The sequence below is a fragment of the Spermophilus citellus genome (genome assembly GCF_964194105.1).
Source record: "Spermophilus citellus genome assembly, chromosome: 5".
In the NCBI taxonomy this organism is placed as follows: domain Eukaryota; kingdom Metazoa; phylum Chordata; class Mammalia; order Rodentia; family Sciuridae; genus Spermophilus; species Spermophilus citellus.
The window spans coordinates 143,236,770-143,258,298 of record NC_138186.1 but is presented as its reverse complement, the minus strand read 5'-3'; the positions used below and the strand labels follow the sequence as shown (position 1 = coordinate 143,258,298).

The window sequence follows — 21,529 nt, the reverse complement described above, 5'->3', positions numbered from 1 at the left end:
CCTTCAATTCAGAATACCCTCCTCCTTTCCCTGTCTTCCCTGCAGACATGCCCTCCTTTTAGTGTTTTCTGTCAATAAATAGTAGCTTAAACCATAAACCTGAAGTCATCCTCCCTCTCCCTTTTCCTCATCCCCATGTAAAATGCAAAGCCCTGTTTATTCAGTTTCCTGAAAATACCTGTCTTTTTCTGTGTGTTTCTTCCCATCTTCAACCAGTACCACCACTCTGTGTTACTGCTGTCATTTCTCTTCTGGATTGCTACACTATATCCTGAGTGGGTTTTCTTATCTGTTCTTATCTTCCAGTGCTATTCCAAAAGGGGTATTGCTATATTTTTTAAATGTGAATGCATGTGTCTTTTTTTTTTTTTGCTGCTTTTAGCTTACCATTGCTCTTCAGATAAATGAAAATCCTTAACATAGCACAAAACCCACAGTTAGGCCCCTCCTTCATCTCCAGCCTAATTTTATAGCATTTTCCCCTTTAATTCTCCCTACACTGGCTATACTGCCCCCCCCCCCCCACCAAGTACTGAACAGTTTATATTCTTAACTCCCCTCAGTGCTGAGAATACATGCTATTCCCTCAGGTCTTGTTCATTGCTAGATCCTATTGTAGCATGGGGCCTAATACTTTGATTTCTAGCCTATTGTTATAGAATTGATTCAATAAAGGTAATGTCTAACTATAGAACAAGTAGGAGTTAGCTACATGTGGAGGTATAGATAAATCATTTTTAACCAAAGGAAGAGATTATATTTTTTTACATATAAGTGCTTTTATAAATCAGAAATCTCAGAAGGAAAATGAACAGTGAATGTGACTACTTTGAAGTAGTTACCTTCAAAGAAATATAAGTGGTTGGTAATATTGGAGAAGTTCACCCTCATTAATATCCAGGGAAAATCAGCTAATTCAGTGTTGCTTGTTTTCATACCTCAAGTTATCAGTGATTTTTGTAAAAATCCTTTGGTGGATGAGCATATAAATATGGTCCTAGTTAATTTTCACAGATAAATACATTGATTTAATAATCTAATAACGTGTCTATATGATAATACTCAGCAGTAATTATCACTGTGGTATGATTCTGAGCAACTTTTTCTTTCTTATGTAATCAGAATGACATGCTGTCTTTTTGAAAGTCATACGTTAAGACAACTTATTTAGAAATATTAAGATATCTGTTCAAAATAAATGTTGTTTATACAAAATAAGGAATCAGTATACCAACTTTTTCACCTTTGAGTTTGTATTCCCAGTTCAAAGTTGTATTCTGTAAAATACAGAAGGTTCCTGGCTTATCGTGGTTCAACTTGGCACAAATACAAAAGTCATTAATTCAGCAGAAACTGTACTTCAAATTCTGATCTTTTACCTGGCAAGCAGTATGTAATAGGATACTCTCTTGAGATTCTGGGCAACTACCAGTCAGCCATCCATCTGATCAAGATGGTAAACCTCCAGTGTCTGCTGTGGACTGTGTTGCTAAGATGCTCAGTAGATTCAGTATAGTAAATGCATCTTCCATTTATGATATTTTCAATTAATGGTGGATTTTTTAGGGGTGAACTCCATGGTAAGTCGAGGAACATCATACACTGTCTCCCTCCCCTGTGTTACCCATAGTATAACTAATGGTAGCATTGACTGATATAACATTATTTTAAATAGAGCATATTATAATTTGTGAGGTGCTCAGTAATTCCTCAGAACATCAATAAATGATGTTTGCATTTTACAAGTGAGATTAGTAGCAGTTCAGAGCTAGTACATAGTTACATAGCTTCTGTTAGGATCATGTCTGTTGTCTTTACATCCAGGTTTTCTTTGTAGATAAGTTTGTTTCTGTGTTGAAACAGTTTTATTCTTAAGTAGGCTGCTGTTTAAACATTGTTAAGATAGGATTAGTATTAAATTATGAATTCTCATATTTCATAATATTTCAGTTTTTTTCAACAAAACTGTTTCATGAGAACATAAGCCATTGATTGTATCTTTCCTTAATGACTGGTTCAGAAAATTAGCATTATTTAAATCTTCTCTCACCATCTTCTAGGCATCATTGCAATGTTTCATTGACTAAAACATAAAATATGCTCCTACTTAGTGTTTTGGTGTTTGGGTTTTGTTTTTTGTTTTTTGTTTTTTTTTAATAGATAGTTTTTGTCAACCCTCAGAATTGTTGCTTTCCATGAAAATAGCATCACGGCTCTCTAAATAGATTTTGAGAAATCATAACAATTATTGTGATGCCAGTTATTCACATAATGATACCTGCTTACCAATCTATAGACTTAATATCTAAATTGTCATAAATAGTAGATGGAGACATGTAGTGAAGATTAATTTTCTTTTAAACTTAGTGTATTGAGGATTTTGTACATCAAATACTTTTGCTTTTACTTACGCATTTATTAGATATTTTGTATAATATGGGTGGTACACTGTGTAATTCTTTCACTTAGTTTAGATAAATCATCCCAAAGCTGAACTTCCTACTTTTTCTTCACCTTGCATTCAGGTTCAGAGGGATGATAGAGGGATAAAGTTAGATGGACTAAGGAGCAATCTCACAGCAAGATGAATAGAACTAAAAAGCTTTAACTTGTCTTTTGTGTGTCCAGACATACTGTTTTTTCATGTAACTAGACTACCAAAATGCTAACCCTGAGGACTATCTTCTAAAGAATAAGCTCTTGGGCCTAGCACAGAAAAGTCCTCATAATATAATGTCACCCTGCCAGATTTCCCTCAGGTGTCTCTTATACTGGTTTATTCAATGACAGTCCTATCAAGGGTCATGTTATATGCACATTTTGTTCATTTAATAAAAAAAATGTGGACTTTACATTAATCAGTGCTAAATGTTATTTTTTGATAGTTCCTCATTGGGCTAGCTCAGTGACCAGCAAACTAGTTCTTTTTTTTTCCATTTTTTTATTGGTGCATTATTTTTTTTAAGTTGGTTTATATATTTATTCAATTTACTTCAACATGATTCACCATATCATTAAAAAAAACTGAGGTGCATATTCTGATATATGAACCACAAAGGCTCCCCGGCCTTGCTTTTCAGGAACTACGAGAACTAAATCTTAAAACAATAGTTGTGGTAGGCAGCCTCCAAGATGACCCCCAATGATCCTTACCTTTTGGTATTCATATCCTTATATAATTCCCTTTCTTTGAGTATAGACTGGATTAAGGTTGATCAAATATGGTGAAGCCCGGTGCTGCGGTGCACACCTGTAATCCCAGTGGCTTGGGAGGCTGAGACAGGAGGATGGTGAGTTCAAAGCTAGCCTCAACAGCAAGGTGGTAAGCAACTCAGTGAGACCCTGTCTCTAAATAAAAATACAAAATAGGGCAGGGGATGTGGCTCAGTGGTTGAGTGCCTCTGAGTTCAATCCCTGGTACCAAAAGAAAAAGAAAAAAAAGAAAACATAGTGGTTTGCTCAAGACTTAGGAAATGGTGCATTATACTTTTAAATAATGGTGGGATTCATTGTTACATATTTCAACTGCACACAGTGTAACAATATAATTTAGCCAGTATCATTCCCCAATATTTTCCTTTTCTATCTCCTCCTTCCTTTTCCATGTTTCTTTCCTCTACTCTTTGATTTCCATGAGATTTCCCCTATCTTTCTTTTTCTTTAGCTTTCACATATGAGAGAGAACACACAACCCTTGAATTTTTGAGTTTGGCTCATTTAGCTTAACATAATGTTCTCAAGTTCCATCCATTTCCTGCAAGATGACATAACTTCATTCTTTATGGCTGAATAAAACTCTATTGTGTGTGTGTGTGTGTGTATATATATATATATATATATATATATATATATATATATATATATATATCACATTTTCTTTAGCCATTCATCCAATGACAGACACCTGACCTGGTTCTATAGTTTAACTACTGAGAATTGTGCTGCTATAAACATGGGTGTGCATATATCACTATATTATGATGATTTTAATTCTATAGGATAAACACCAAGGAGTGGTATAATTAGGTCATATGGTGCTTTCATCCTGTCTTCGAGTTTCATGCTGATTTCCATAGTGATTCACAGTCCAACCAACAGTGTGAATTGTTGTTCTCCCCCTCTTCTTTAGCATTTATTATTGTTTGTAGTCTGGATGGTTGTCATTCTAACTGAAGTGAAATGAAATCTCAAGTGTAGTTTTGGGTTTCATTTCCCTAAAGATGTTGAACATTTTTTTTTTTTTTGTATACCTGTTTGTATTTCTTTTAAGAAGTGTCTATTTAGTTCATCTGTCACTAAAGCTTTATAGTGTAATTTGAAATCGGGTATTGTGATGTCTCCAGCTTTGCTTTTTTGACTTAGAATTGTTTTGACTATTTGGGTCTTTTATTCTTCCAAATGAATTTCAGCACTGCTTTTTCTAGTTCTGTGAAGAACGTCATTGGTATTTTGATGGGGATTGCATTAAATCTGGATATTGGTTTTGTTAATGTGGCTATTTTAACAATATTAATTCTGCCTATCCATGAACCTGGGAGGTCCTTCCATCTTCTTGTATCTTCTTCAGTTTCTTTCTTCACTGTTCTAAATTTTCATTGTAGAGGGCTTTTGCCTTGTTGGTTAGAATTATTTCTAGGGTTTGTTTTTGGTTTGGATTTGTTTTGAGACTATTTGAATAGAATTGTTTTCCTGATTTCTTTCTCAGCAGATTCATTATTGGTGTTTAGGAAAGCTATTGATTTTGTATGTTGGGTTTGTAACCTGCTTCTTTATGAACTCTGGCAGTATTCTGGTGGAGTCTTTTGGGTCTTCTAGATACAGAATCAGATCATCAGCAACAGAAATAATTTAGCTTTTTCTTTTCCTTTTTGTATCACTTTAATTTTCTTCTCTTGCCTGATTGCTCTGGCTGTGGTTTCAAGAACTAGAAGTGGTAAGAGTGGATATCCTAGTCTTGTTCCAGATTTTAAAAGAAATGCTTTCAGTTTTTCCCCATTCGCTATGATGTTGGCTCTGGGTTTTTCATGTAGAGGCTTTATGATATTGAGTTCCTCCTATTCTAGTTTCTTCAGTGTTTTTATCATGAATGCATGTTGGTTTTTATCAAACATAAAATGCTTTCTCAGCATCTTTTGAAATAATTATGTGATTTTTATCCTATTGATGTGGTGAATTTTATTTATTGATTTGCATATGTTAAACCTTCTTGGCAACTCTGAGATAAAACCAAGTTAGTTATGATGTACAATCTTCTTAATATGTTGTTGAACATGATTTGCTAGTATTTTAGTAAGGATTTTTGCATCTACATTTATCAGGAATATTGGTCTGTAGCTTTCTTTCTTTGATGTGTCCTTATCTGGTTTTGGTGTGAGGGTGTTACTGGCTTCATATAATGAATTTGGAAGTGTTCCATCACTCTCTATTTCCTAGAACAATTTGAGGAGTGTTGGTATTAGTTGTTCTTTAAAGAGCTGGTAGAAGTCAGCTAAGAATCCTTCTGATGTAAGCTAGCAAACTGTCTTAAACAGCGACAGTAAATATGTTAGGCTTGTGGGTGATTTGATCTTTGTCAGAACTACTCAACTGTGCCACATAGTCTGTACAGAAACACATGAGCATGGCTGTGTTCCAATAAACTTTTACAAAACAGAGTCGGGGCCATTGGCTGTAGTGTGCTGAACCCTGCCAAACCTTTTGTGATCTAGTTTGTTTCGTTTTGTTTCCCATCTGTTGCTCTGACAGTTCTCAAGTTTTTTATTCATTAAACTGTTTAGTTAAAATACTCAACTATGGATCTACCAAGCAGTTAATAGCTACTGTTTAATACACACTTGGTGTTATGCTATGTACTTGACATGGATAACCACACTTAATTCATTAAAGCACCCTGGAGATGGAAATGATTGTATCACCAATTTACAGAAGAGGGAATGAAGACTTAGAAGTTAAAGTAACTGATGATGTTATTGCACAGTTAAATGTTAACTCTAGGTAAGAGCCGTCTTTTGTAGGGTTCATACTATACAGTCAGGCAGATGTGAAAGAACACTCTAAAAGACAAAATGCTATTTTTCATTACTTGACAGTCAAGGGACTGTCCATTTTCTGATGTGCTGTGCTATTTAGGGAAATTTATAAAGAATCTGAAGTTAGTTTGGATGGCATATCATACTTTTAGAATAGTGATCCTGTGTATTCATGCTGTATTTGCCAATTGAGGTAGCCTTTGATGAAATTCATCTTAAGAGCCAGAAGATGGCAGTGTTTTCCAGGTGATAATTGGAGGTTGCATTTGTAGTAGTTGCTGGAGTAATGCTTTGTAATACCACTCAAAAGTCCTAAAATATAGGACCTAAAATACAGAAAATATATTGTTGTCCATAACACCGTTGAGCAAAGAATAAGCTGTTGCAGTTTCTGTAGTGCATTTTCATAGAAATCTCTTTCTGTGAAATCTATTTCTATTTCCTATCTGGAGTTTTGAATTTGACTTTTTGTTAGGAGGTAACATTTAACAAATCCAACTCATACCAGGCATTTACTCAAGAAACAGGCAAAAACACCTGATCAAACCAAATCTTAGTATTAGACTATGGCCGTGAGCAAATTGTTGATGTTTATATATAAATGGAAGTAACTTTTATTTTTCTTTATAGTAAACGTAACATATTTGCTGTTTTTTTTAAAACAGACTCTACTAAACAAAGTAGAAGAAAAATAATAAAGATACTGATATGACAATTCTAAGTAGAATAATTGTTAACATTTTGGCAGATATAAGTATAGAAATGCATACCTACATAGATAAAAAAAATGAACTATCATTAGACTTAGGTAATATTTTGTTACTCTAACAAGCATTATGGATCTGTCTGAGCCCTTGTAGTTTTATACTTTACAAAATACATTTATTAGTATATTATATGAGACTTGCACTTTATTTAAGCAGTTCCTTTTAGATGGATTTACAGATTTTCTATATTATTAGCAGAATTTCTGTGTATAGTCTTGTTTATAATTTGCTCAGTTCAGTTGTTTATCAAGATGCATGTTTATTACCAAGCTTGACTACAATTTCACATATGTATATTGACATTTTAAATTACTTGAATAATCATGCAGAAATTTTTTTTTTCCAAATTTAAGAGAATTTTTGGTTTACTCGCACCTTTGTCAGCACTACTTGGTGTTTACCAGTATGAATAAATGGTATCTCCTTCTTTTGTTAGCATTTTCTCAGTTGCTCATAAGTTTAATATGTGTATGCGTGAGTGTATACAGAGAACTTATAAATACTAACTTAATCTAAGAAAAATAATAATAGAATTTAAATATTACCAAAAGTAAGGGATCAATGAAAACACTGTATATCCAACTTTAGTAATACCTAAAACACTGGGTTGCAGTAGCCTTGAGTATTCATTCAAGAAAAGAGGAAAAAATAAAATTACATAGTAAGCATTCACCTTATTTTCCAATATAAGAAGTTAGGCAGATAATTAAACAGAGAGGATCAAATGCTTATGGTTTTGTTCTTTGAAGAAAGTCGTAAAGCCTTTCAGCAAGATTGAGGGAAACAAAAAAGCACAAATAAAGGATACTAGAATTAAAAAGGATTTAACTGTACCAAAACAAATTTTTAAAGATTATTATGAAAACCATGAAGAATTACATGCCAAATTAAGTTAAAATACTTAACAATAGAAAATTTCCTAGGAATATTTAGTTTAGCAAAACTGATTAAAGAATTAGGACATCAGTTGTATTAAAACTCTTTAAAAAACTGATTTAGTGTTCTAGAAATCTGTCTAGCAAACAAGCAAGAAACAGGTCCACATAATTTTAAAATAAGGTCTTCTGAACTGTCTTCCAGAGAATTTAAGAATGAAAAGAAATTCCTGACTTGTCCAATGTGTCTAGCATAATCTCCACACCCAAACCAGATAGGACAGTATAAGAAAAGACTAGTATAGGCTAATTCTACTTTTGTATATAGGTGTAGCAGTCCTAAATGAAGTATTAGCAAATCAGATACATCAGTATATTTTTCAAAAATTATGACTTAATTCCTTTTGGGACATAATATGTATACATGTAAAAAAATTAAGAAAAATGTGTAAGAATGATAAAAATTGATAGTAGAAGTTTACTGTGGAGGGGAGGAGGGATGAGAATGTGATAACAGGAGAAGTACTTTCAGGGAAACATAAATTGTGAGGTTTAATTTTGAAGGTGAATGGTGGGTACATAGATGTCCATTGTAATATTCTTTTTGCTCTTTCATATATATTAAATATTTCATGCAGTAATACTTCAGTTAGCAGGCTTGACAACTTATGAGTTACTTTAAAATACCTGATGATCATTATTATCCAAAGAACATGTGTGAAGACATGAATTGGTGTGAATATACTATGTATACACCCAGAGATATGAAAAATTGTGCTCTATATGTGTAATAAGAATTGTAATGCATTCTGTTGTCATATAAATAAAAAAATACCTCATTTTCTGTAGAATGGCTTAAATATTCCTTTTGGAGCTATACAAACTAGTAAAAAAATAAGTGTAATAGCATACTTTTCATACACATTTTCATGGATATTGTGTTAAAGGGCTTGTTGGGAAGAAGAAGGTTCTTTCACATTCATATGAGAATAGGTGGCTTTGGTAATGTTTTCAGCCTTGCTAACAAGTTCTTTTTTTTTTTTTTTTTCATTCCTAGAATAAAAAGAAATTGTTTAGATATAGATATGGGGTTGAAATGTTGGATTTTATACCATTCCTTTCCAAATAATAACTGAACATTTACTCTTTGCCAGATGCAGTGTTGCGCTGTGGGCACTTACAGACACATACCATATGTAATATGTAATACCACATTTACGATGTGGTATTTGACCTCAAGAAGCTTAAAATTTGTGGGAAATAGATGATCTAGGTGCCAAATCATAGATAACATAATAGAGGCCATTTGGAATATTTCTTCCCAAGTAGGAATTCGTTTTTACCATTTTCTTATAACTATTTTGTTGTTTTAATTTATATTTTCAGGAGTAACGTAAGCATTTTGAACTACTAATATTCATGTAGACATTTTTAACCCCCTGATGTATTATTTACACTTAAAACTGGAAGAGATAAAATAGGCCCCTAGATGCTTTGTAGAAATTGAAATTTGTCTGTTTCACTGGACTGCCTTTTTAGTTACCCTTTTTTAAAAGGGTATATGTTTAAGAAGTGAATATTTGTTAAATGCCATCTCTTAAGATGGCAGACTTGTTTTTAAAGTACTGCTTTTCCTATTGTATTTTTGATTATAGAAACTTCTTATTAAAGCCATAGTATTGTCTGAACCTGCATGCCAGTTTACTTGTCTAAAATATAACCACTTTATAATTTAGATTGAACTATTACTATGACTTCATTTTTAGAATTTAAGTTGCTGGCATGTAAAAACCGTTGTCAATCTTGGATTAATTTCAAGGCTTCTTTTCATTCATAAAGATTTATTTTACCTCTTATTTCCTGTTTTTAATCCTACATATTGTCCTTGTATGTTTCCCTTCAGGCAATTTAGTAGCTTTAAAACTTCAAGTAGTAAATCTGAGTCAGTTTGTTTTAACCTGTTTGAGATATATATATATATATATATATATATATATATATATCTCAATATATATATATATATCTCATATATATATATTTTAAAGTATGTCATGAAACAGTAAACTTTATTTATTCTTCATTTAAAGTTTCTCCTTAAGTATTTGGTTTTTGTAGCCTCAGAGCTGTGTAGGAGCTTATATTGGGCCACATATAACAAAAACTCAAAATGAGGGGAATTGATTTTCTCTCACACATATGAGATCTAGAGTTAGGAAGTACAGAAATAATAAGAGCACAGCATCAGGACCAGGCTTCTTCTGTCTCATCTCATTGTTCCATGGTCCCAAATGGCTACTTCAGCTTTAGCGCTCATAACCAAATTCCAGGCAGCAAGAATGAAGGACAGAAGGGCAAAGGAATCCTTGGTGGCTTAGCTTGTCATTCTAAGCAGACATCCCAGGAAACAGTAACCATTTTATTTGTATATCATGAACCAGAACATAGTCTTGTGGCCACTTGACTGTGTCCGTTGCCAAGGAGCCTGAATTCTCTAGTATTTTATTTCTATTACAGTGTACCCAGCTAGACATCTGGATTCTGGTCATTATAAAGGAAGAGTAAAATTGATGTTAGAATAAGCACCCTAGAGCCTCTGCCTCACAGTTATTTCACAGTTTTTGTAGGAAAAAGCTTGGTAGTGATCAGATGGCTTGATAAATTGGCTATAGTATAATATAATCATGGCAAGTGATATGAGGAAATCTCTGATCTGCCTGTTGATTTGTACTTTCATCAACAGCCACTATCATTTACTGTGTTGTTATTTTCCAAATATATGTGTTTCCTACTTTTCATACATTATTATCATTTTCAAAAATTTTTATTCTAATCTGGGGATTGAACCTAGGGCTTCATGGTTTTAAGCAGCACTCTACCACTGTGCGACACCCCCAGCCCTCTCATTCAGTTTTTATGCAATATTCACACCACTCTGGTAGGCACTATTTCATGTTACAAATGACAGCACCAAGGCACAGCAGTCTCCACTGCCACCCTTGCCCCACCTTGTGTACGTAGAAATGACTTGGGGTAGCTCAGACATACACAAGAAACAAAAACAGAATTATATGCACAGTAAAGGAAATATGGGAATATAAAAGCAAATCTAGTGAAGTGTGGGAACAATTGATAGAAAATTGAATGTGGTTTTATAGAGATGTAAGTAGACTTGCTCTGTGTTGTTTATCTGCTTTATTAGAAACTAAAAGGCAAAAAAGGAATTTTCTTTTTGATCTCTTGGCATGCTTATTGTTTTAGTCATATAATAATTCAAATCCTTGTATAGAATACTAGTTTTCCATATTTTGTCTTCAAAGAATCATAAAATAATCATAGTATATTATTATATTTGCTGATTTGTATGTATGGAAGGTGAGAGTTAGAAAAGGCAAATATCCATTGTTTATTTTTTGAAATGCTAAAACCCAAATAGCATTTTTTAGCTGGCTATAGATCATGTGCTTAGTAAAATGTAGGGCTTGCCTATTTGTTTATATCAATGCTGTTATCATAAGAGTCTTGTAAAATTAATACTGGTATTGCATAACTATTTGTTAGAGCTTTGCTTATACACACAAGTATGTTATCTCCTTGAGGACAACAGAGTTTGCCTTATTCATTTTTTTTCCTCTAGTGTCCTTGGCATAACAGGAAGTATCAGTGAGTAAAGAATTAATGAATGTCTAGTAAAGGAGTTTAATGACTTTGATTTTGTTTTATTTCTCAGGATGTGATCTTCGTGGCCAGGAGCTAAGTTTTAAACTACCCCAATGGATGCAGACAGTGATGTTGCATTGGACATTCTAATTACAAATGTAGTCTGTGTTTTTAGAACAAGATGCCATTTGAACTTAAGAAAGATTGCTTTGGAGGGAGCAAATGTAATTTATAAGCGTGATGTTGGGGTAAGTATTTGAATTTTGTATGTGTACTATCATAACCTAATTTTATACTTCCATGAATGATACTACAGATAGTTTATGAATACCTTACTATGTGCTAGTTGTACTCCATAGGTTGTTGAGTCCTGAAGACAAAGGCCCCTCCTCTCATGGAGGTAACAAATTTTGGAAATTACCTATCTTTGAGTCTTAGCAAAGAATTCATTGGTTAGACATGTTATTCTCTCAGTTTTTTAAAAATAATTAGATATATGTTTATTAGACTTTTATCTGGCTCTGCTGACATATGTTTCACTCAGAAAGATAGCATTCTTTAAGAAAGCATCATTAGAACTGCGAAAATTATCCTCAGAAATAATTCTAAAGATTGTTTACCAGTCACCCATCACTACTTTGATAATATTTCTGGTTTGTAATTTATCTGCAAAGCACCTTTTACTTGTAAAATGAGAAATCATGATTCCTGTATATACTTCTATCAGGATTTTTGGTAAATTTATACATCTATACCTGTATAGATATATACATTTCTTTGTGTATTCATATAACTCTGTTGAATCTACAAAAAGGCCATGAGTTTTAGGAAGATTTTACTGCTAAGGTGACAAATCATCACTGATTCTCTTTTAATTTCAACTCCAGAATCTAGGCTAGGGCTGGGGGAGTAGGCATGTGTGGATGGGGAGGGAGAAAAATGTGTTTCCTTAGTGTTCTTACAGCTTGTTCAATAGGCAGATCTCTCAATGTCTTTGAACTGAAGAAAGGGACCTTTATATTTCAAATGTACTTAAATTTAATTATATTTGAATAGTGCTCTAATATATACTTTTTGTAGTATGTTAGCTGTCATACTGTTCTTTAGTAGCCAAGATAGATAGATAATTTTCTTTCTTGACAAGTTGTTAAAAATAATACGGTCCAGAACATTAAAATTTTAGTTTTTATTCAGCTTGTAACATTTAAAATAAAAGCCTTTACTATTAATAAGTAGTAATAAAATTTAAGGGTTTTGAGATTAACACCATAAATAACAATGGATATTTATTTGGTTTATATAAACTGAAATTGATGAATAAATTAATCTTATACATCTATTATGAAAATTAAGAATGTATCTGAAGGCTTTCTTGAAGCTCTAAAAATTAAATGCCAGTGTAACTAAGTAAATTATCATTAGTTCTTAGTACTAGAAACAAAATTAGAATGAATTAAATTCAATTAAAATGTTCCGTGAACCACAATTAAAGCCTTTCTAGTTCACCAGTGATGTGATTTTCCCTTTGAAACAGGAATAAATTTGTCTTCTAAAAAGTTTAGAAAGGAAAATGTGAAACATTGCTCTAGTATTTTAGCATGATGACATGGAGAGATTTTTTTTTTTCTAGGAAGGTTGACTGAGAAGTTTTAGGTGATGGAGAAGCTGGTGGTGAGAAACATTTAAATGCAATATAAACTCAGTCCAATGTTTCTCAGTCAGTCGTGTATGAAATCTTATGAGGTATTTTATTCATTGTCATTTTTGGCAGTTTTAAGTCTCTCCAAATTTAGTAATGTTCTAATTTGATAATATTGCCTATGACAAAAAAACTAAAAATGTAACTAGAATTTTAAGGAGACATGCCTGATTTATTATGTTACTTTATCCCAGTAAGCATTTATTTCTTTCTTACACATAATAATGGGCATGTAATAAGTATTTCCATAAATGAAAAGTTAAAATGAAAATTTAAATTTACATATTATCTTAGACCTTAATCCTTGACCTATTAATTCAGACTGTGTAGATAATTTTGTTCTATCCCAGACCTTTAAATGCCTTTTATATATAGGAATCTAAAATTACATTTCTCGCTCTGACATTTCTCTTGCTCTGAAGATTTCAGTGAGGAGCTTGAGCATGTAACAGGCTTCTCAACTCTAGGATGCAATATAATGTAGCGATGGGTACCATGAAGCAGAATAAAGCAGGGCTACAAATTAGAGAACAGTGAAGGAATGGGTGTTGCCATAGATTGATCAGGGTCGGTATGGAGGTCATGTGTGGTGAGAGATCAGAATGAAGTGAAGATATTGAGGGAAGAGTGTTCCAAATGTAAGACACAGCTTCTCCAAAGCTCCTGATGTGCAAACAGATTTGGCATGTGTAAGGATCCATGAAAGTTCCATTGATGTGACTAGAGTAGAAAGAGTTGAACTGTTTGTTTTTATAGTTTGTTGATACCAAGTATGTAGTGAGAAATTTATGTGGGTCTTGTTTTTTAATTAATTAAATATTTAATGAGATTAATTGTGTTCTCTATTCAGTCTTGAACTAAATTTCATTTTGGGTGATTTAGAGAGAAGTTAACTTTGAATAAGCTTGGAATAATACTTAGACATTGGCATGGCTACACAAAATAGAACCATACATGAAAATTAACAATCATTAGGTAATCAGATTATTTTTTTTCCAGAAAGTATTAATGAAGCTTAGAAAACCTAGAATTACAGCTACAATTTGGTCCTCAGGAAAAATTATTTGCACTGGAGCAACAAGGTAAATGTTTCTTGGGTTCTTAGTTTTTTATTTTTTACTTTCCCCCCATGGAAAGGGTACTTTTCGTAGACTTAAAAACAAAGTTCTATGTAAAGTTGGTTATGTTCCTCAGTATGAAGTATTTTTTCCTGTGTAACTTGGTCTTTTTCTTTCCTTAAAACATAGCGAAGAAGAAGCTAAATTTGGTGCCAGACGTTTAGCCCGCAGTCTGCAGAAATTAGGTTTTCAGGTAATATTTTCAAAAATTACACAAAACTGCAAATATTCAAGGATTTATTTTTGTAAAATAGAATTCATATGATTGACTTTTTCTGAGTTTTATATGCTGCCCTTCAGCATGAAAATTTGGTAGCAAAACTTGGCTGTGTGGGTATTTTAAAAAGATCCTGGCTTTTCCTAATCTCCTTTCCTTTAAAGAAACTTGTTCCCTTTCAAGTTAATTGTCAAAAATGCCAGACCTGCAAGGCCCTGGTGACATGGACACACTGGTTAGCAGGCTTATTGCTGTCGGCCTTTTCAAATATTTGTACAGACAAAACTTTGAAATAAATTATTATTTATTATGAACCTGCTAGATCACTTGCAAATGATGACTAAGTGGAAGAGAAGGGCGAAATAGTCCTTGAAGATGTGGGCCAGGCTGTTTGGGATTTGGATGTTTATAGTGTTGGGAAGTTTAGTTTCTTTCTGATGACCTTAAGTCTTAGAAGGAGCTGAACTGCTGGTGGGGAGTGGGGCAGGGCCTGGGGGATGCTGGCACTTGAGGAGAGTGGCAGTAGAAGTCTAGAGGTGAAGCTATGTGATAGTGAGGCCACTTGACACTTTTCTGGCTTTCTACTGCTTTGTGTAAGTAATACTGACTTGGAGGATAGACAGTGCACCCAAAATTGTGGTTTTAGGAGGAATGTTGGAAAAGATAAGGAGATGAAACAATTCAAGATGTTGGTAGGAGTGGCTGAAGTTATTAATGTGAAGAGAACATTTTCAGCCTGGGAACTGCTTTTCTTAGAATAGGATTAGAAACATTGAGGGCAAACCCAGCTTTTTAAAAACAGTGTATCATTCTAGACCCCAAGGAAAATAAACCTCTAGTTACATTCAAGGAAATGTCTTTTTACCTTAATGATTATTTAAAAAAAAATCTGACCTTTGGAATCCAATGTACAATCTCTCCATTTACTGACTTTTTAAAGTGACAGCTTTTCCATTTTGACTCCTTTAAAAAGGAAGAATTAATTTAACTTTTTTCTTTACTATTTCTTGCTTTAATTTTTTTCCTTACTATTCTTGTTTCTTTGATGGTTCAAACTGTCTCATTTAAATTAACAAATTATATACAAGATTTAAAACTCCTCAAATGTGCCATTTTAATCATGCAGATATCTCAGATTTTACTATTTTTTTAAATGAAGTTTTTGAGCTTTTTTTCTTTCATTGAATTACAGCTTTTAATACTAAACAACTTATAATACTAAATTCATACTCAGGATGTTAGGTTCTCTGTATAAGAGTAGAAAGTTGATAAAGAGTGCCATGATGAGCAGATTCTTTTGTTGCAAAATAATTCACTGAGTTTCACTTCTCTCCCAAAGGTAATATTTACAGATTTTAAGGTTGTTAATGTTTTGGCAGTTTGTAACATGCCCTTTGAAATCCGTTTGCCAGAATTCACAAAGAACAATAGACCTCATGCCAGGTAGGTCTTTGAAGAATCAAGATAACTTAAAAATTTGAGATTACCCATCAGACTGTAAATATTCATATTAATTTTGGCATTTTTAAAATATAGTTATGAACCTGAACTTCATCCTGCTGTGTGCTATCGGATAAAGTCTCTAAGAGCTACATTACAGATATTTTCAACAGGAAGTATCACAGTAACAGGTAACGTGTGATGTTGAAACCAAACTTGTCAATTACAGACCAAATAATATAAGAGATGTGTACATTAAGATAGAAATAATGTCTAATTTGTCCCCTTTCAGTCACTACTTCTGCACTTCAAGGGCAGTAAGTCTTCTGTCCTTTTTTTTTTTTTTTTTTAAGAGAGAATTTTTTAATATTTATTTTTTAGTTTTTTTGGTGGGCATAACATCTTTATTTTTATGTGGTGTTGAGGATCAAACCCAGCACCCCGCACATGCCAGGCGAGTGCGTTACCGCTTGAGCCACATCCCCAGCCCTAAGTCTTCTTTTTACCTTATAGATAAGTCTTCCCTCCTTTTGTACTATTTGTACATTTTATATCCTGTTTTGTGTCTAATTTCATTCTCCATTATCTTAGTGAGATCATTCTCATTGTTGTATAGAATCCAGTGTCCGAATGTACTCCATAGGCGTTTCATTAGTTTTCAGATTGGAGCTTTTAAGAACATTCTAATATGTATCTTCATAGTATTTTTTAAAATTTATGATATCTTATAAAAAACCCAAGAGAAACCCAGTCTCTGAACTTCATAGAGATTTTTACATAATTAGAATATCCAAATATAGTTGGTACCTATTTGTTACATGTATTTTGTTATATCTTTTGAAATTAAAACAAGTATTTGGGAAGGAGTAGTTTTGGGAGACTAGCAAACATGTCAAAGGGCAGCATTAGCATACAAGATGATTCTTAAAGGTGCTGTGATTGTGAATCAAGCAGAGGCATTGCATGAGAGCCAGTAGGTGCATGTTAGGCAAAATTGAGTTGAGGAACAATTCTTTAGTCTTGCAAAATGGCTTTTTATTCCTTTAATTCTTAGAGGAGAAACATTAACAAGTAAGTTTTAATTTTGACCATCTGTGGGTTTTCACATCTTCCTTGGGAACTTTTAAAGCCAATTGCCAGGATCCTTCCTGAATCTTAAAAACCGGGTGGTAGAGAACAAGTCTGTTTGTTCCCTTTCAGCTATCTGTTTCTATACTTTGGAACCTGAACTTCTAAGAATATCCACAATGTACTGTTAAGTCCTGCTAAGTATAGAATTAACAACTCATGTGTAAAAATCTGTTTATTGAGTTGATGGACAATTAGACAATATAACAACAAATTGAATACAGTTGACCTAGTTAATTACCATGCAATATACATGGACACCTGGAATATCCTGTGAAATGTTAACAATTCAGTGAACACCTTCTGAATGGTTTCTGTAAGGAAAGTTCTATACTATGTGGAGGGGGTGAGGTAAGGTGAGTCAGAAAAGAGCAGACCAATACAAGACATGTTCAAAACCTTCAGAGTCTACAATGAGTGGATCTGTAAATATTCACAGTTTTTCAAAATGGGTAAATATACATTGGTGAAACCATTTTATTCAAAATTTTGTGAAAATATTTTTATACCTTTTTTTTTGGTTTGTTTTTAGCTACTTAAATAAATAAAAGATTATATTTTTAAAAGTTGTTCCAGAGCTGTACAGATTAATTTATATGTAGCATTACCTCACTGCCTTCCTCACTCACTGATTTGGATAAACTCTGAGGTTACACGGACCAAATTAGTAATAAAAATGCATTCCAAGTAATAGTAAATTTATGAGGAATTTTAGACTACATAGTATAAAAAAGCCAATATTTCAATAGCAGCTTTATTTTACTTTGTTATGTTCCTCCATATTCCTCTGAGTCTCAGTTGTAGTCTAACCAAAAGCTAGAAAACAGTAAACAAAAAAAGATAGTGGGTGTCTAGTCCTGTGTGTTATTCTTCCCTGTGCATATTTTTGTGCTTTTTATTCTCCTCCATGATGGGGTAGTTTTGTTTGTTTATTTTTACTTCTTTTCATACTGGTACCCTAAAACAAAATGAATAACACATTTGGCGTTTTAGATTTCTTTTAATTATGCACACACAAAAAATTGTGTTCTCTGATTCCTATTAAAATTTTTTTCTTGATTCTTTTTGTGGTTGTTTGTATGATGATGTATGTGAATTTGATATTCTAAAGTAGATGATATTTTTAACTGAAAAATCAGTATTTCCTAGCTTCTCAGCTCTTCTCAACCTTTTCAATTGTGTTCATTTCAGGGCCCAATGTAAAGGCTGTGGCTACTGCTGTGGAACAAATATACCCATTTGTGTTTGAAAGCAGGAAAGAAATTTTATAACTCATCACTTAATTGGTTAGAATCTCTAACTGAGCACCTTTTAAAACCTGCTGCACATTGGACTCAAAGCAAAAGGAAAACTGGACCAACAGTAATTGAGGAAATAGACTCTTTTATTCACTCACGGCTACAGTGTAAGCTCCAGTCCCTTTGGATTTTATTTCAAACTTTGCTGTAATATAAAAAGGAAGTTTACAAGACATGACATTGCTGCTTTTACAAAAGGACATTCTATTTATTTTCGCAGTAATTCTCATGTCCCCATAAGCAGAGCTGTCACAATGTGCACTACCTTAAATTGTTTTATTGTTGTCATTGTAATTTTTTTCCAGTTTGAGCTAATGTGTTTTATTTGTGAATAGTCTTTTACATTTTTGTATGCTGAATATGGGCACCAAAGAACCTGTAAAAGTTATCTTTTTCAATTGAATGTGCACAAATAAAAGTTTGGAAAAGATCTTTATTCATATCCATTCTGTAACTTTTATTCCCCATTTTCTATTTTAACAAAAATTGTATTCATAATTCTTTTTTTTTAAATCTATGCAAGTTTAGACTTTGGCTAAAGTGTGTTAGCTTATTTTTGAAGTGTATTTTGTATATATATAGATGTATATGCTGTGTGTGTAAAGTTTCATGCTCTGTTACCAAATAACAAATAGGAAATTTTTTTCTTGGGGATTAGAAGTAAACACTTGTATATACTCTAGGGAACTGGGTAGGACTTTATAAAGGATAATGTTTTATGTTGCTAATTTAATATGATAGAAAATGTTAAATAACTTTTAAAAGTTAAGAAATTGTAGTTTTTAAAAAAGAAGCCTCTTTCCCACTAGATGAATGTGAGAAAGAAGCTGTGATGGGTGGTACCTCATCTGTTACCTTTGTTATTCTGGAGAGACTCTGTAGTTGTAGGGAAGTGATTAAGGTTCTTGGTGCTCAAGGCTATATTAAGAGTCCTGTCAGAAGTTGATAACATTGTGTAGTTTTAACAAGAAGTGCCCACAAGCTGCCTCTGTGCCACAGTATAATTATAATATAGTTGAACTTGAACTTGAAAGCCATTTTGCAAGTTATGTCTTTCCCTTTACTGTGTCTTATTTAATGGAGCTAAAGAGTGGCAATTCAGTGTATAGGATTGCAACGCTTAAAATTTTTATAAATAAGTGTTTATGAAGCAGTGGCCTCTGGCTCACCCTGAGCCTTGGAATGGTAGCACAGGATCAATCAGTCTGCAGTTGCACTCTTCTTACATGTAGGAGTTTAGCATAATTAACAGTGGTTTTACCAAGAAATACAGCTGTGTAGAGTTGAATCAGCTTCTCAGTAGAAATTTAGTAAAATCAGTTTTCCAACAGTGTCCCGAAAACCTGAATTACCAAAATGTCTTGAAACATTTGTAAAATCTTACAACATCTGAACCTTCATGTTCAGTACATTTTCCATACCATATTATAAAACCTTGAAAACCTAGCTTAAGCACTGCACTGAACAATATTTTCTGTTTATTTTTATCTTCTTTCTCTCATAGCCTTCCCCTACCCTGTCACTCCCTCAAATGTAGGAGGCAAAAGCTAACTTTTATACTTTATTTCTTATGAAAGATTCAAGTGTGTGTGTTTTAGAATTTTATTCTTTTTTTTCCTACATTTGTGTTTATTTGCTTCATTTCAAGATCAGGAGGATAGCTAAACTCATAAATACAAAGAGTATTACTAGATGAAAGAATTATAGGTAGACTTTTTTTTAATTTGAGATTTTTCCACTTAGTTTTAATAAACAGTCATAAGTAAACTGTCCTGCAGTGTTCACAAAAAATAGTGGGGGGGGGGGGAGAATTATACAACTAAGGTGCAGATCCAGGTAATTTAACATTTTCAGTATTCAGATGACTTGAGAACCTTGCAGATCAGTAGAAATGAAAATGCTTTATCTGATGGAGAGGAAAGCTAGCCTGAACAGGTCTGGATTTAGGTTGCTACATGTATGCTCACCACCTGGCAGTGTTTGTGGGTGATCCACTAAGCATGACAAAGCTGGGGAGAAGCAAGTGTATCTGATGTCTTCTGGCTTTCCACGAGTACTGTACATGTTTTATATAAATAAAAGCTGTGAATATATACATACAAATTATAAGTATTACCCCCTTTTTATTTTTGAAAACCAAAAGGCTTCATTTGGTGGGTAGGGGGGACAGGTATTGGGTAAAAATGAATCTGAAGACAAAATGGCCTGCTCACAAACTCAGGATGATAAAAGGAAAATATAAGAGAATGTTTAAGACACTGAAGTTGAAGTCACTAGTAGTAAACCTTCTTGGTTTATTTTCTGCCCATTTGCAATGAATGGCCAAACCAAGAAATAGCTTAAGTATAAATGGTGTTTAAACTTGAAAGGAATTATGTTACAATTTAAAAAAAAAATACCTTAAACAATCTGTGATGCTTAGAAAAAAACAAACAAAACCAAGATAACATGAAAACCTGACTTGTATTTTTAAAATCCTGGCATGTAACTCTTAAGTTAAACTGATCCTCTGCAGAACACATTTTGCCTTCTTGTTCCAAAACAAAAGCACACTCTAATTTGCATATGAGGGAATCAATATCTATTTTGCTCCTTCCTGCCAACTTTTAATTTTAGATGGTACATCTCAGAACCATACTTTTAGTCATTTTCCTGAGTCTTTGATATTAATGATTTACTATTTATATAAACTTATAGTCTTTTCCACTTTTTAAATAAGAGAATTTAGTAGATCATGTACCTTTTATCAAACTGGGACAGTTTGTTAGCTAAATACTGGGGTTTTGATACATACAAAGGATTCTCTTATGATCAATCATTTTTAAAAATTATTTTTCAAGTTAGGTTGTTCATGTATTAAAAGTTTTTATGTGTCTTCCATAGTTTATATTAGTAATCTAATGGGTTTCTACTTAAGTGGTTCTAGATTCTTTATTATGGATTTTCTTTCATTCTGAATTCTCTTGATGAAATACTTTATCTAGTCTTAAATTCAACTGGAGAAATGCAGAATAGAGCAATTCATTACTGTTGGGTAAAAAACCCACTGGTTGTTTGCTGGTTTGGTTGGCCATCTCTTGTTTCATCACAGAGAAGAACATAGGGAATTGTCCTAATTTCTGAATGTCATTTATTATGTCTGTATTGTTCTGAACGTCAGCTTCATTTATAGCCTCTCTGCCATAACCTGAGGTAGAGATATTCCTGAGACATGGGAGGAATTGCAGGAAACCATGGATTACTAAAAATTATGAGAGTCTTCCAAGGAGAAAGTTTATAGGTTTGACCTAATAACATAAAC

At 33.0% G+C, this 21,529-nt stretch overlaps 2 protein-coding genes across 2 annotated transcripts in view; both read left to right on the top strand.

Annotated features, from left to right (window-relative positions):
* The window catches only part of LOC308649630 (uncharacterized protein), a 25,365-nt gene extending 13,828 nt beyond the window's left edge, over positions 1-11,537 (top strand). Inside the window, exon 2 of the mRNA XM_081295333.1 lies at positions 11,399-11,537. Coding sequence (XP_081151459.1) covers positions 11,399-11,405 — 7 coding nt within the window. The 3' untranslated portion in view covers positions 11,406-11,537. The remainder of the gene's footprint in view (positions 1-11,398) is intronic.
* On the top strand, positions 11,442-21,529 carry TBPL1 (TATA-box binding protein like 1; the record flags this gene model as incomplete). The annotated part of the gene is made up of 6 exons (XM_081295332.1): positions 11,442-11,576; positions 14,027-14,109; positions 14,275-14,338; positions 15,702-15,805; positions 15,899-15,993; positions 18,122-21,529. 6 exons carry the CDS (start codon positions 11,442-11,444, stop codon positions 18,199-18,201), a joined length of 561 nt encoding a protein of 186 aa, XP_081151458.1. The 3' UTR covers positions 18,202-21,529.